The sequence below is a fragment of the Anneissia japonica genome, unplaced genomic scaffold (assembly GCF_011630105.1).
Source record: "Anneissia japonica isolate Jap-2015-1 unplaced genomic scaffold, ASM1163010v1 scaffold287752_len1182401_cov188, whole genome shotgun sequence".
In the NCBI taxonomy this organism is placed as follows: Eukaryota; Metazoa; Echinodermata; class Crinoidea; order Comatulida; family Comatulidae; genus Anneissia; species Anneissia japonica.
The window spans coordinates 589,059-605,639 of NW_022687544.1; the positions used below are offsets into that span (position 1 = coordinate 589,059).

Here is a 16,581-nt window from a genome sequence, read left to right on the forward strand (position 1 = left end):
GTACAGCGCTTAAGTCATGTATCTAGTAATTATGCACTACAATTCAAGCATGCAGCAAAGTGACAATCTGGTAGTAAAGTAGCTTTATTTTACGGGCTGCGATGTGTATTCATATTTTTTGTAAAGTGCGTTTGGCGCCACACGAAGCGTCGCATGAAAAGTCTTTATATTACATATCATATTGAAAATGATGTTTAATAGGCTTATGTCAATTGTTATTATTTATGTGCAAACAATGTAAAGAATATAAGTAAAAAAAAAACCAGAAGAGAACTCCCCTGGAAATCAGCCTTGTTGAGTGGGATATTTTCTCTTGAAATATTAATAAAAGAAAGAAAGAAAGAAATGAAGTAAACTTGGATGAAAAGAGAAAACGTTTATTTTTCTTTAAAATTTCATATGCAGTAAATATAATTTTAAAATGTAGTGTTAATTTCCGTCCGCGGTTTGGGAGTTGAGATCCACACTTTCGATGTATTGCAATCTGAATAAAACTAGGCCTGGCAAAAAAAAAAAAATGATGCAGCTAAAAAGAAGAACTTCATGACCACAACACCTCTACTTTACTTTGCAATAAACTATCCACTTTGGATTTGCAATCTCACGCTTTTTGTCAGTGTATCGTGAAGTTAGCTGAAGACATTGGCGTTATAAATAAACTAGTTGTTATTTCATGTTAACCTTTTACAGACACGTCTTTTGAACGTTTTTGGCTCAGTCTGGGAACCAATTTATTTGTCGTTTATGGTACTTAACGTCTTAAATACTACTATAAACAACAAATAAACTAGTTCCCACACTGAGCCAATATCGATCGAAGTTTCGAATTAGTTGTGTCTGTACATGAAATAACATCGATTTTTTTTTTCTTTTTTTTAAATAATTCCAGTGTATTTTATTAGCTGAATTAGTTAGACATGACCGGCAAGATGCTGGTTTTTTTTTAACCTACTAGTTACCCAATGTTTAATATTACTACTAGAGTATAGGTGGGCATTTATTATAGATTAATTTTAGGTGTATTTTAACTATTGTATTTAGAGCATGGGTCACTCACTACCTTATGTTTAGTTCCCAAACTGAGATGTGATGATTAGGCCTATATGTTAGGTCTACATGAACATAAACCTATGATCCAACTAATTCACCCTTTTCCCCTTCAACTTCTTGGACTTTGCTCCCAAGCCTTTCATTCCAACAGATTTTTATGAAAAAAAAAATCCCACAATATTATCAAGAAACTCTTTCCGCCTGAAATATCCCAAGGATCCAAAACTACCGGGCGGCTATATTTTTTAGTATGTATATTTTTTAGTATGAACATGTAGGTCTAAAATTTCTCCATGTTTGAATCAGAGGCGGCATTACATCAGGATTTGTTTTCTTCATATTACGCCAAACTTGTCTATAGTGTATTATGTTGTTTTGTAGCATTGTAAACAAAATTTTTAACACCCATTTTTTTAAGTCACCTAATCATACATTTCTACCAACCTTTAATACTAAAACTAAAAATCAGTACACCCTTTTATGTCGACGACTTTTCTATATGAAAAAACAACAACAACAAGTATACACGAATGCATTTTATACGTGACCATGTTTACATGAATCAGCTGTCAAATATGTTATAAAAATGTATTAATTTAATATTATGCAAATGCAGCAGCATACTTTTGATAGAATTCATAATTTAACACTACACTACACTGCACAGAGGGACTTTCTGAAAAAGGAATTTAGCTTTTCTTGACCTAGGCCTAAGCATAGGCCCTAGATAAATGTTCTACTGTTAAAGAATTTGTACAAAACTAACTTCAAAAACAATGCACACTCCCAAGAATTACTGGATTATTTATAATTCGTAAAAATGGATTTTGGAAGTGAGATCTGCATGCCATAGTTGTCAAGACTTTACTCGTCGTACGTATAGTTAGACGTAGGCTAGTAGGCCTGGCATAGGAAGCCTGCCTTTTTTCTACACTCTAGGCCTAGCCTAGGCTAGCTAGAATATGGTAAGTATATGCTGTATTATTATTATTAGATAGTATTATTATTAGGCCTAGCCTAGGCCTATTTGTTAATGTGTTAGAATAAAAAATCTGACCTAGTATGGCCTATATTTTTTAAAACAAAGAATAAAGATCTGCCATTAGCAAAACATTGTATGTAATACTGTATAATATCTTTTTTAAGTTAATTTATCTTGATTACGATTAATATCAGGATCAACGTTTTCAGTTCCTTTGAGTTCCGAATTAGCATTTTTTCGCGCTTTTTTCAGTTCCGCAAAAAGTTGAACATAGGCAACTGAAAGGAACTCAACTCAACTTGACTCATGTCGTTTCAGATGCGGTCAGTTCCGTTCAGTTGCGCGGAGCGCTCATGTCGACGAGTTGAGTTGAGTTCCGTGTCGACCTGAGCCTGCCTTAAAACTACTTTTATTTCAATCGTTGTCATGTTCAAGAAAAATGATTCAAAAAGGCAATATAAAATCCATTTTAATAAAATTATCTTATTCTGCATAATCATAACTATTTGTGGCCGAGTTTACTGTGGCCGAGTTGACTTGTCCGAGAAATAATTCGCATCGTTCCCGATAGATTTCCTATAATGATCGATAAGGCCTATATTACCATATAAAAAAGAAAAACAGGTCGCTTGAGCTAAAAATTTAGCGCATACTTCGTGTCTCCACAGCATGTGATACGACGATGCACTAAAAAAAAAACCCCCCAAAAAAAACAGCTTGATATTCCTCAAAACGCATTTTCTTGTCACGCGCGAACATGTCTTGATTAGGCATAGGCCCCTAGGTGGTTGTGTCAAGAAGGATACGGTTTCATTATTTGTGGGGTATTATTAACGCGATTGTCTACTAGGCCTAGGCCTATCTCTCTAGCTTTCACAAAAGCAACACGAACAAATGCGATATTTACAATTACGATTTAAATTACCTAGGCTAGGCCTAGGCTCAGGGGTTGTCGCTACGCAGGTCCTGTCAAGCATCCAAGAGAAAAAGTTGAGAAAAACAGGCAACTCTCAGCTTTAGAAGGCCGATTGGAACGAAGTTGAATAGTTGACAAAAAAAAAGTAAATAAATAAATAAACGGAAAACTTGTATATAAAAAGGTAGGCCTACAGTATGTGATTGTTTTTTGGGTTTTTTTAAAGAGATGGGTGATGTGTAGGAATTGTATACAAACGACCCAGTACGACAGCATAGGCCTACTAGTACTAGTACGCCTGGGCCCCTAGGTCTATGTTATTTTCCTTCTCCTTGTCCGATTGAATATATCCCAATCGAAGGAACAGGGCAAAGCCGAGTATCATCAACATAAAGTGTGTTTTTTGACGATCCCCGCGTGCTGCAACACAGCTGTATACAATACAAAACATCGTAGAACGAATGCTTGGTATTCGTATGATCCAGTCAGTTCAGTTCGTGAGTTAAGCGATAACCTTCGCTGCACTCATTGTCTTTACTATGGTCTAACCTTCCGCGTTGAACGCGAAATAGCTTATGCAAATTAGCTGCATATAACGGGACTTCGTACATCGCGTAAACGTTAGTAACGACATTTAACGCCGACTAAACATTTGTGCACGTTCCCTTATAGAACATGGTAAAAATAGCTCTACTCATTTTGGACAAACAAAACTAAATCACACATTTACCTTTGCGCTCAACGAGTCACGGGATTCCAACATGTGAAGCAACTCAGTGTTGTCAATCTCCAACAACATTCCAGTGATTTTACAAGCTCGCTCACCATGGCTAGGTTGAATAATATGGTATAAACGCTCACCCAACATCTGCTTCTGCTCCTGGGGGGTGGCCTGTGCCAGGCTGGATGGGGTCAGTGGCTCCTGTCCAGGAACTTGGACAGCTTGTTGTGGAACATCCTGATTAGCAAAAACAAAATAGCATACTGCCATTATATATTAATACAATATTTTTTCCATCACTAACCATAACATTTATAAGGTAAACTGAAACTTCAAACCTTAAAATATAACACTAAATTTCTGTAGTTTCTCTTAGTTTGCTAGTACAGTGTTTCTGACTGATGTATAATTCATTAGCAAACATGAAATGCAATTTATAAGAAAACTTGATGCACAATGGTAATTTTTCGCTATAGTTTAGACAAGAATGGATCATTTATCATTTACAATTCAGGGTAAACTCTTTATAGTTTGTACAACTTACCACAGGAATTCCAGTAGACTGACTAGCAACAGTCTGATTGCGCACAGCATTAGCATACTTCACTTGGCGTTGTTGAGCTGGTACAGTTGGAATTCCTTGAGCGGCAGGAACACGGATAGCAGACTGAGGGATCACCCCTATTGGAAGAGAAAATTCACGATTAGTACAGGGCTGTATTGACATTTGTGACCGGATATGGCAAAACACTCAATTTGTTGCAATTCCTAATTTCCCACAAGCACCAAAAACGGTCTTGAATCAGAATTTTGAACATTTTCATGTTTTTGCATTTTCTAAAAGATGATATATTGAAGAAAATATCAGTCACTAAATCAAACTGAAAAGTATATTAACATAAAAAAACAAAAACAAAACAAATATTAATAAACTATTAATTTTAGAATCTTTGGAAGCTGTTTTCTCGAAACCTACATGGCTGATATTGGACCATTGAATTAAATATTCATAACTTCGCTAATATTCAACCTATTTTTATCAAATAAACACTGTTTTAAAGAAAAATGCATACAGAATCCAAAAACACCAAAAACTAATTTTACTTTTTCCTACAAACGGCTGGTTTTGCTGGAGCCAGTCACATTTTATAATAACTAATTTTAATCTCCTAGAAGTAGTAATTCTTTACGTCAGGCTTGTTTTACTTATGATTTGCAACCCTTTGGTAGCAATCAATAAAATATGAATGCTGTTACTGGCTACCTACCTGTCACATGCTGCTGGTGCTGCTGGGGAATAGGGACTCTTGCAGGATTGGCAGTGCGGATAGCTGGGTTGCCTCCTCTCGGGGCAAACGGACGCGTATTTGGCATGGGCTGGAAGCCTGCACTTTGTTGACCAGCTAAAGGAAAAAAATATGAGATACATTCCCAGTTCTGACTTTTCAACTCCCAACTCTCAACCATTTCATTATACAAAATTTGCTATGAATTACCTAAAATATATAATTTTACAATTAGACAGATGTGTATATGGTTGCAAAATTATTATAGAGGATGCCAGAGTCAATTTTTTCCATTTACTTTTTGTTATTGGCAACAGCAAATGTTTTGATTACAATCCCTGTTTTATTAAAAATACAGTACAGTAGAACCCCTCATTTACGTACGGGACGGGCCCAGAGGTGTTCATAAAAATCATTCGTACATAAAATCGGGGTTGTGTGAAATTGCAATGTATTTGCACTACCAATAGGCTGGGCTAGGCTAGGCCTGGACTTAAATTTTGTTAGATTGGAGCCAAAACTCCAACTTGCGCTCGAAAGAAATTCAAAATAACGATCATAATAATGTACAGTACTTTACATACTTGTTAATGTGTATAGAAACATTATTCTACTTTTCTCAGGCAATAATATATGACTTATCTTCTAGCTTACGAAGAAACACAGCCCATCGGGCGCCGCAACAGGGCGAGTAAAGCAACAACATTTTTCACTCGATCCATGTGCTTGTGGCAATAACTCCAACCCGCTCCTAACGATTAATTCTTGACACGGGTGTGTGTTTTGTTCATGAAATAGGAACTTTATGACAATGATATGATTTGACGTTCGTAAAATCGGGAATTTGTAAAATCAGGGTTCGTAAATGAGGGGTTCTACTGTATATAGAAAAAACTAAGGAATGGAAAATACAGACGAATCTAAAATGACATTAAAAAATTGTTCGACTGGATAAAATTTGACTTGCATACTGCTAATTAATGGAAAACAAAACAATTTTCCATGTAAAATAAGATTAACTTGGAAATTATTCAAGTTGGACAAAGTCGATTTTGAACATTTTTTTACGTAACAGTGATAAAATACCTGGAAATGGCCCTACTTAAGCAGCAAAAGGATGAAAAAAAATATATTAAAATTAAGCAATTTAGAAATATGAAACATGACAAACCTGGTCTTGGTTGGTTAGCACCATTCCACCTTGGGTTTCTGATTTTGGTCATCTGCCCTGCTGGGTATAATCGTGCTTGTGGGGGCTGAACGGTTTGAGTAAAGTACCCAAACCCTGGGTTAAACACCTGGTTTATCTGTTGTGCATTCCCCTATTATAAACAAATTGGTTCATATTGAAAATTGTATGTTTAATTTGTACAAAATGGGTTTGATCCACAAAAAGATAATTGCCAATCTAATTTTTTAGTACCATGCCATAAATTATATGTAATATATCAACTTCTTTGGATTGCTGGGGTACCTGCATGTACACGGTTGTGGTGAAGACACCACCATCTCAACATCAGAGAGCACATTTTCCTTCCCTTTTGTGTTCGTGGTTTGTTTAATGCCATTTCAGGCTGCCGTGTCACTTCAGAATGCGAACAGCCCGTTTTTTTTCTTTTCTGTTTATCAATATGATTTGCGGTCTGAATACTGTCAGCGTCTTGAGAATATTCTATTGTGGAAGGCACTGTACAAATATCTTAACATTAGCATTACAGTACCATTATCACAGAACACCAGTAGGCTATTGTGTAGAGTGTGGCAATATACTGTTTATAAACATTATTATGCTGCTTTTTTTAAGTAAATCTTAGCCTTGTGATGTATGTACATAAATATTTAACTACAGTAACAACTCCCAATTACGAACTGTCGATTTTATGAACCCAATTTGTGACAATGACGTCATTACGAAAGATCGCTTTTAACTACAAAAACAATTTAAATTGTATTTAAGTCTTCAAAAATAATGTAAAATTTTGTATCAACTAAGGAAAATATTTAAACCAATGAAGTGACAAAACTAAGTTTAAAGCAAGACATATCAATCATTTTCAGCCGAGATATATTACATTTCAGCTGTGCATACATGTTCATGCATACTGTACAGTAAATCTCAGTTTTTGTTCATTGGGGGTGCTATTTGCATGGATTCGAAATTTTTTTTAAAAGAAAATAATAACACTCGTTTTGGCCATTATTTAGTCATGTTTTCATTCGAAAATCACTTCAAATGAATACTTCACAGTGAGCACAGGTAATTTTGGCTCCTGTAAAGTACTATTTTGTTGCAGTAAACGGTAAATCCAAGTCAATTTTCGTGACAAAATTTTGCTCCCATGGCAAGGCTTAGGCCTACCTAGCCCTATACTTTGTAGAATAGGCCTACCCCCACCACACTGAGATGCTATGAAAACTCAAACTCTCTGAATTACGAATTTTCTCAATTATGAACTCCGACGGAGGGGTATGTAATTGGGAGATGTTACTGAATACCAATAATAGAGCAAAATCAAAAATTTATAAAATCTTACGGGAACTCTAATCCCTGCAATACGTTGCATGTGTTGGGCGGCCAGCTGTGCCTTATGATCTTCTTTCCGCTGTGCTAGTGCTACATAGAGAGGTTTAGTAGCAATGATTCTTCCATTCATCTCAGTAACAGCCTTAGTTGCTTCTTCAGGGGAAGAAAAGCACACAAACCCAAATCCTCTTGAGATTCCCTTCTCATCACTCATAACCTGAGGTAAATAAAGCATTTTAAAAATTCAATAAAATAGCAGTCATTTAAATTTATTTCACACATGAAATAAACATGCCTATATATAATGAAACTATGAAGCACAAATGCTGTTAACCTGGCAACTTTTGCAATGATCTACATAACAATATGCTCCAAAGATATGTTGAAAATTAAAAAAACAGTAGCATTAACTAATCCAGAGGCGACGGAACTAGGGGGTGCTGTGTTATGGAGAGTAATGTGTGACCGGAAATGGTCTGCATCAGTTGGTTGTTACCATGCGCCAGTGATGATGGAGTATATAGTACAGCAAGATGAAACTATTATGTAGGCCAAATGAATAAAGTTCGTAGTTTGTCGGGTAGTAAAATGGTTATTGTACATTTTAAGCGCCAGCTAAATTCACAAGTGTAAGCTAAATTACGGTGATTAATTTAATTAGCGAAGATATGGAGACAATTATTTCGAAGTTCCCTCTTTCCAAGAGGGGATGCAAATGCTTGTAACCCCTATTTGCCTCGAAAGATGTACTGGGTTCTTTATAGTGCACAATGAGCCAATTGTGTACACTGGGCCTACAGTTCACAGGACTGCTCACATAACCCTTAGCATTGCATGCTTCCACTTTTACCAGTTAAGTGATTCAGTAGTTTATTGTATATAATCTGTTATATCTTTTTTCAAATGTACCAACTTTCACCATTTAAAACAATATCTTTTAAGTGAATATTACCATCACTGACAATTTTTATAATACCTTTGCACTTGTAATAGTACCAAACTTTTCAAATTCATTCTGCAACCGCTTGTCATCAATTTCATCATCAAGGTTCTTTAGGTATAGGTTAACACCCTGGAAGCGATTTATTCTCTCTGCTTTCAGTCGTTCATATTTCTGTTTAAGCTCAGCTTGACGTTCTGCTTTCTTCTGTGCACGTCCAACATACAAAGTACGACCGTCCACATCAACATTCTTCAACTGCTGAGTGGCCTGTAAGACAGAATTTTTCATTTAATTATTGTTATTAAAAACCAATGAAAATCTATTGTTTACTTTTCAAAAATCCACCGATATACTGTCAATGCTGAGCAAAGACAAAAAGAGAAAGATAGTAAACTTTCTCAGTGATATTTTGTGTATGATATTAGCTTTCAATTGAAAATTAAGGCTGTAATTAATTTTTAAATGTTGACCAAGTACATAATACTTTGTATACTGCTCTTTGATAAAAATTATCGTTCAAATATGACCTTAATGTAACTGATACTGCTAACTAATAAGCATGAGCTAAATATTTTAAAGATAATAGTGCATTATCACCTTAAATGCTTTTTTTATGAACCCATTATGATCAAGTGATGTGAGAAGCATTATTGTTAATCAATGACAGTGGATCAGACAGTATGAATACAAATAAAAACTTCTATGTTGTATGTCAACGAAAATCCGGAATGGAAATCATCACCTCCATACCACTATCAAAAAATGCTTATCTACTGTAAGTATTCAATAATTTTGTAACAAATACTACAAGAAAATATTCCTGTTTAATTTCTGAATCCTATTTTTTAAATATTTTTTTTAAATTATTATTCAGAGGCTAACAGCATGGATAGCAAGTCTTTTATTAGGTTGACTGCATTCTACTACTTTAAATGTTTAATAAGCTCCTCTTTCTCAAAAAACCACGACACCAGATGTGATTTCTTTTTCAGTAAAGTACTGCACTTTTATTTTACTTACAATAGAAGGATGTTACATAATATAAAATTTTAAGTCACCTGTGATGCTGCTTCGTGGTCCTCAAAGCTCACAAAACCGAAGCCACGGCTTTTAGCACCATCGTCTCGCATAACTTTGGCACTAACAATCTTGCCATATTTGGAGAACATTTTCATCAGCTGGTCATCTGATACATCTTCACTCAAGTTTCTTATAAAAACATTTGTGTAGCTCTTCATCTTATCTCCCATGTCAGCATCCCGGGCTTTGCGAGGAATCCAATGACCTACATAACTGAGAGATAGTGTTGACTGGTATTAAAATCATGTTTCTAAAACTGAACAGTTGTTGTTTAATGATTTGTTGTTTTTGTTACTTCTATTATTAATATTATTATTATTAATTTTATTGTTGAACCACGGACTCAAGGAAGAACAACTTTTTACAATTTCTATTTGATTTTGTATTTTCTATGTTGAATTTGGGTTTTTTGCCGTGTATAAATAAAGAAAAAAAAAAAGTACACATGACACATCCTTTCCCCTCTTATATTGGAATGCATATTATCTCATTCAACTATGGCAAATTCTGTTTAGTTATGTTCTCTTTTCGGCTTTAGAATTTTCATTTCCAGATATGAAAATTATCACTTACACTTTTTTTCCATTGAGCAACATGCCATTCACTTTACTGATGGCCTTAGAGGCGGCATCTTCGGTCTCAAAATGAACGAAGGCGTGGTCTTTAGATTCGTTGTTTTCATCGCACTGAATCTAAATGCATTAGATATGTAAATGTATTAGAATAAAAAAAAAAGAGGCAGTATATGAATGAAACTATAATTAAGGTTATTCAGGGATGTAGTCACTCAATCTTTAAGTTTTCCACACACTCCAATGCTTCATTGCACTCCACCCACCGTTATTAACCCACTTTCCCATCCCTTAAATCCACTCTTAATATATAGGGATTACCAATGTTATCACCCGCCTTTAAAATATCTACCACCCACCATTAGTTTTCTACAGCTACAAACCTGTACACTGGATAAACTCAGAAAGATCCAACAAAGTAGCATATCGAGGCCTATATAATGTAATGGATTTCTGAATCCCAGATAATTTGTGAAAATTTTATTTAAATTTCCATGCATTAGGGTGTTGTAAGGGACCTGAAGAAATGTTTTCTGGCAATCACATTTTTTTAGTAAGTGACAATACTTTTTCACAAGACTACAATAAACCTCAAATGTAGGCATACATAAATATTGAAACAGTATACTGTATTTGTATATGTACCTACCTTACAAGACAAGACGTTACCAAAAGCCGAAAATGTATCATAGAGAGCTTTGTTATCAATTGATTTGTCCAAGTTTTTAATGAAGACGTTACCCATGCCAGTACGACGCAAAGTTGGATCACGCTTAGACCACATAATACAAATAGGGCGCCCTTTGATGGCATCAAAGTTCATGGTGTCTAGTGCTCTCTCAGCTTATTTTTAAAAAGATTTGAAAATGTCAACAAAGAAGAATATTAAAATGCATTATACAGATGAAAAAATAAAAATACAGAGAGTTGAAAAAGTTTATCATGTCCTTATAAATCACAAATCAAACTGCCAATTTAACAAAAAATGACTGAATTATATTTTATTGAAGCCAGTAAATAGCAGTCACTATTTATGGTTGTTTTTAGTTTATTAATAGAACTGTAAATAATGTTACTAATTGCTAACAGTGATATTTTCATATTTTAACCAATTAATATTATTATGTACGATATTTTATTTAATAAAGAAGCTTTGTTATAATTTTTAATGTTCTCTAATCTGTTTAAAAAATTTAAACACCTCGTAATTAGGCCTTGGCTATGAATATGATAATTATTAATAAAAGAAACTTGAAACTGGAACTTGTTTGGTCATTTCGGTATAAATTGCCATTCAAACATTTGCCAAAAAACAGGAAATTTGAGGGTTGGGTGAAACAAGGGGACACAACTCACAAAAGCGGAATAAAAAACCCCACGCTCGGCAAACCTGCAATTTAATTTTCAAAGAATAAGAGATTTATATATATTTCAATGAATTGTTATATTACCATAAAAAAATTCTTATGTTAGTTATACAATACTCTTATACAACCATATCGACTTTACTACAAGATATTTGGACTGCTGAATATCCACCCAATTTAGACAAGTCAAAATAAATTTATTTCAACGCACCGCCCATGTTATTACATTTTCTCATTACCGTGCACCACCTAAACCCATCTTTAAACAACTTAACATTCTCAAAATTAATGTACCCGCGTAAATAAGTGCCTGGGAGCTTAAAATATTAAACACCTTAACATCCTCAAAATTAATGCACTCGCACGAATAAGTGCCTGGGCGCTTAAAATATTTTTTTGCATTTTTGAAGGGGCGCTTATTTAAACGGGGTGCTTATGAAAACAGTGGAAATTGAGGGGGTGCTTATGGAAATAGATGAAAATCGAGGGATTCTTAGTGGAACTTATTAAATTCAAGAGGCACTTTTTGAAAGAAAAAAGATAATATAAGGACATAAGGAAACCGAAAATTACCAATGCTGGTGCGGTAGAGCATTTCTCCAGAGAGCATTTCTCATGACAAGAATGCTGTGAATATTTACATAACAGCAGAAGAGCAGACGCAATTAGTGGTGGTTGATAGTGGTTAAAAAAGTTTAGAATAGAAAGTATGTTTTACGAGAGTAGCCTACTACATGGAACATGTATACATGAGAAACACACACACAAGACGAGTGACTATATTTTTTTTCAAGGTCACCGAAGGGGGGTGGCTAGCTACCCTATTCACCCCCCTAGATCTGCCAATGCAATGATCAATGCACATAGTTGCTGCCCAATCCCGCATTAAGTTATTTTTTTGTCAAATAGGTATTTCGTTATTAGTGGACTCATTATTATATATTTGGTGATTTTTGTTAGTTGATTTGTATTTTTTTCAAAATTCAATATTTCCATAGCCATAGAATATGATTTTTTATGATATAACAAAATCACTCAGGGAAAATCATTCAATCAAAAATATGTTTCGTTTAACACAAGTAGCAAATCTGTGATATAATTTTGTTCTGGGTCATAATACATGGATATAAAAAAGATTTTTATGCTGTATTAGCAATATTAATATAAAATCAAATGTCCAAATTACTTTTAAGCTCAGCATGGTCTAAATTCAATTTAATTCAGATTTTTATTCATCATCAAATCAACAACAAATTACAAATAAAAAAAAAATAAATAAAAAATAACACTTGTTTTTGCAAATGTTTTGTTTGGAGCCAGTGGTGGCACCAGCAAGGGGGGGAGAGGGGATAGTTGGCCGCTTGGTTCGGACCCGCTGTCGGACATGTCGGACCCCTTGTCAGCAAATTTCTGAAGCCACAACTGGTCGGAGATTTTCTGTTAAATTAAAGCAGAACAAATAAAAAAAATGGTTTTAATTTCAATTGTATTATGTACTTTAATGAAACTGGAAAAAAAATAAAATAAAATGTGAAATATAAGATGATGCATTTAGATGAAGGTGCCAACATAACTGCATTTGATTTTGGTCATGGAACCACAGATAAGATCTGTGGTACAAAAATTGTTTCAGGGAGGTTCTTTTTAAATATTAGGCCTATACCTATATGATAATATAAAATAATAATATTAGGTCTACTGAATTATTAACAAAAGTATATTACAAATTAAAATATCAAATTACTTTGTCAATCAAAATTGTAACGTTGATATCTTTTGAAAGTGTTTTATACCGATCGCTCATTTTAAAAAGTATCCCGGGGTAAGTTGCCTTTGTGACTGCGATTAGTTTCTTGATTTTATGTTCATGGTGGGGTAGGGGTTAAGGAATGTATTTTTAGATTGTCTTGCTTGGGTTTCTGTATTTTTAGAGTTTATATTATATATTTTGTGTCCATCCTATTTTTCACTGTTGGCTTGGAAATATTTAAATAAATAGAATATGCATCAGACAATGCAGAACAGTGTGCAACTTCACATTGATCATTGCGTATCTAAGCCTACTGTACTGTGAAAATACTGAAATAAAAAGTGGGACACTGATAGGCTAGTCTGATAAAAGTCATCACAGAAATAGTGATGACTTGAAGTAAAAAAGAACTTACCATCTGCAGCCTGCTCAAACTGTACGTAGGCGTAGCCAAAAGAGCGACTGGTGATCGCATCACGACACACACGTATGGACAAAATAGGCCCAGCTGTTGAGAATTTCTCAAAAAGCATAGCTTCTGTGACGTCAGGATTCAAATCTCCAACATACAGCGAAGCAATAGGGTAGTTTGAGACTCTTTGTGCATTCATTTTGATAGCGTTTTTGACTATATACAATTTCAAAATGCACTTTAGTGTGATGAGATGATGGTTGACTTTTTTCAAGTGATACCTTTTTGCTAAAATACAGTACTCTCCTTTGATACCCCTGGTAAATGTATTCAACAGGGTATATTTTTGTTGATTCAAACCTTCAAAATCACAACAAATCTATACAACAAAAAGTGGAATGGAAATAATTGGTAATTACTTAATTATTGATTATCATATTAATAATAGCCAAAAGGCCTGTCCAGACTATCAAATTTTATTTGACAAAAACATGTGACATGCCTAAATATGGTCATGATGACATCACATCATGACCATAGGTACATCATAACTTTATATGGGCATACAACAGTTTTTTGTCAAAGAAATTTTGATGTGTGGACAGAGCTTTAGTAAAAGTAGTGAGTGTGCAAGACACTGACAACTTACCATCCCAGTGAGTGGGTTGCTTTGGAACATCTACCGACAGTAGCTATAATAGTAGTCCTATAATTCAATACTGTAGATATACTTGTGGAAAAAGAAGCCACCATGAAAATGTATACCATTAGAACTAGAAGATAGTTCAGCTATTGGAAACAAGGCCAACAAGGCATGTCATGGAATTGTCGAAAGTGGCCTTTGAATGATATTTGCAGAGTGACCAAGTTACATGTCAATTATGATGGTTGTAATAAAATAAAATCTACAGCTACGATCTAGTGACAGAGGTAATTTTCCCCACCCATCTCATGTCTGACCCCTCTGTAGTCCACACCACATTGTGGCGTCAGACGACCAAAAATATTAATTTGTCGATCTAATTAAGTTATTATGACCGAATCCCCACCTAATATTGTGGTCACAAGCACAATTTTGAACCATCCATAAACCATAAAATCTCTTCCCATGAAACCTACCAGGAATCTTAATCTGTGACTGTGACCAAGACACTACAATAGGCAGCCACTTGGTTCGGACCCCTTACTGGTTGGCCCGTCTGAAAGCAAATTTCTGGAGCTACTACTGCTAGGATCAGAATATAGTCTATACATGAAAGTACACCAAAGCCCTTAATAATAATTCCGTAAGGGGGTTCCCCAAGAGCAACTCCTCGACAGCCAGGTGGTTATTTCACAGGGAATTTTAGCTTTGTGGGGGTGAGGATGCGCATCTCCCTGAAGCTGAAGCACTCAAGGACAAGATTTTGCCAAGGGTGCTGTCTAAAGCCATTCTGTTAGGGTGAAAAAAAAAAATTTTGTTGAGGAGAAACACAAAATTACATGTATTTTCATGTATATTTAATTGTTTAACTTAACTAAACCCTAAAAAAATTGGCAAAATAACTAACAGTACATTTGAACATCACTATCTTGTTTTGTATACTATAGTTTTTTCGTTTTGCTAAAGGTACGGTAAATGGCATTACGTCACTGTCACCATCACCCAATGAAGTGCCAGAATGTGCGTGACGTCATTTTTTGAAGACTGGCATGGCATTGCATATCACCCGCAATGAGCGGTGGAAGGAGAACCATGTACTGGGAAATTAGAACATCAAAAGTACAATATTGTTTGACTTTACTGTCATCGTTAAATAGGCGTATTGTTCCACTTTATAGTAAAGAGTTTCATTTAGCTAGGCCTATATATAACCATTATCAAACAAGGACTGATTTCAGTACCAAAGTCTTGGCATTCCTCTAGGGAATCCGCCTCTTTTGTCTTGCTTTTAAATTCTTCGCTGGTGAAGAATCTAAGCAATCAAGCAGGCTTAGCTAGGCCTTGCTTGGATTCTTCTTTTGGCGGCGGCCCTGCTCTAGTGACATAGGTGTGGGTGGCATATATCAGTCATAAACACGGTCTTACCAAGTCTGAAGTTCTCAATCCCACCATCCCAAGTTTTAGTCCAAGATGCCAAGATTATCTTATCCGACCAAAATATTCATATACTTTGAATGCACAAAACTTTACGTACTGTAGACTTCGTCACTCTCATGGTACAGAATCTAGGCCTAGATCGAGAATGAGTGTCCCCTTCGTGATTAGGGCCTATTAATTAGTGTCAAATTTCTCGAATCTACTTTTGATGCAGGGCCATTTAATGCAGTACTATGGTATATAAAATGCTAGGCCTGTATGAATCCTCTTGTTTTACAGTATATTCAATTTTTTTATTGCAAGTGTTGTCATATAAATATTACCAAAGACTAGCAGTAGTGTGTGTGTATATGTGCCTTTGCCTACTGTAAGTCCTGAGGATGATGCCTTGCTTGATGGCTATATAAATGACATGACTCTTATTATTGAGTGGAACGTACCCAATTACGCCTATTTTTCGATGACAGTATTATAGAATATACTGTACTCTCTTTGCCTAGCTAATCATCTGCTAATCAAGTTCATTTTTTCGCTAGTCACACACTGTTCACCTCACATGGCAAGCACTAAAAACTGAATATACACATGAAGATTCATAAGGCCTCCTAGCATTTTATATACCGTAGTATTGTTTTAAAGTCTGCATTAAAATTATTGGAAAAATTTGACAGAACCAAAATGGTATACACATTTTGGATCTAGTTGCGCACAGTGATAATGTATAGGATACAATTGAAATTAGTGCTGTGCAGTTTATCACTGTGCGCTACTATACCCATTTTGGTTCTAGTTGCGCACAGTGATAATGAATAGGATAAAATTCAATTCAGTTTATGGGCAGTGTATCGAATGCATAAGTCATATATATGTGATTCTGGCAACCATTTCCTTTACAAGA

At 35.0% G+C, this 16,581-nt stretch overlaps 1 protein-coding gene across 3 annotated transcripts in view; it reads right to left on the reverse strand.

Annotated features, from left to right (window-relative positions):
* LOC117119744 (polyadenylate-binding protein 1-B-like) overlaps positions 1–14,841 on the reverse strand; it is a 25,526-nt gene extending 10,685 nt beyond the window's left edge. Inside the window, exons 1-11 of one of the 3 annotated variants that reach the window (XM_033264605.1) lie at positions 14,723–14,841; positions 13,607–13,982; positions 10,724–10,917; positions 10,076–10,194; positions 9,481–9,715; positions 8,456–8,689; positions 7,490–7,696; positions 6,127–6,277; positions 4,938–5,072; positions 4,214–4,350; positions 3,679–3,906 (exon numbers count right to left, since the gene is read on the reverse strand). In XM_033264605.1, the coding sequence (XP_033120496.1) occupies positions 3,679–3,906; positions 4,214–4,350; positions 4,938–5,072; positions 6,127–6,277; positions 7,490–7,696; positions 8,456–8,689; positions 9,481–9,715; positions 10,076–10,194; positions 10,724–10,917; positions 13,607–13,802 (1,836 nt within the window). In that variant the 5' untranslated portion in view covers positions 13,803–13,982; positions 14,723–14,841. Of the gene's footprint in view, positions 1–3,678; positions 3,907–4,213; positions 4,351–4,937; positions 5,073–6,126; positions 6,278–7,489; positions 7,697–8,455; positions 8,690–9,480; positions 9,716–10,075; positions 10,195–10,723; positions 10,918–13,606; positions 13,983–14,722 lie in introns of those variants that run through there. The other 2 variants (XM_033264615.1, XM_033264624.1) reach the window with 2 other exon arrangements.
* Between the last annotated feature and the right edge of the window lie 1,740 nt (positions 14,842–16,581).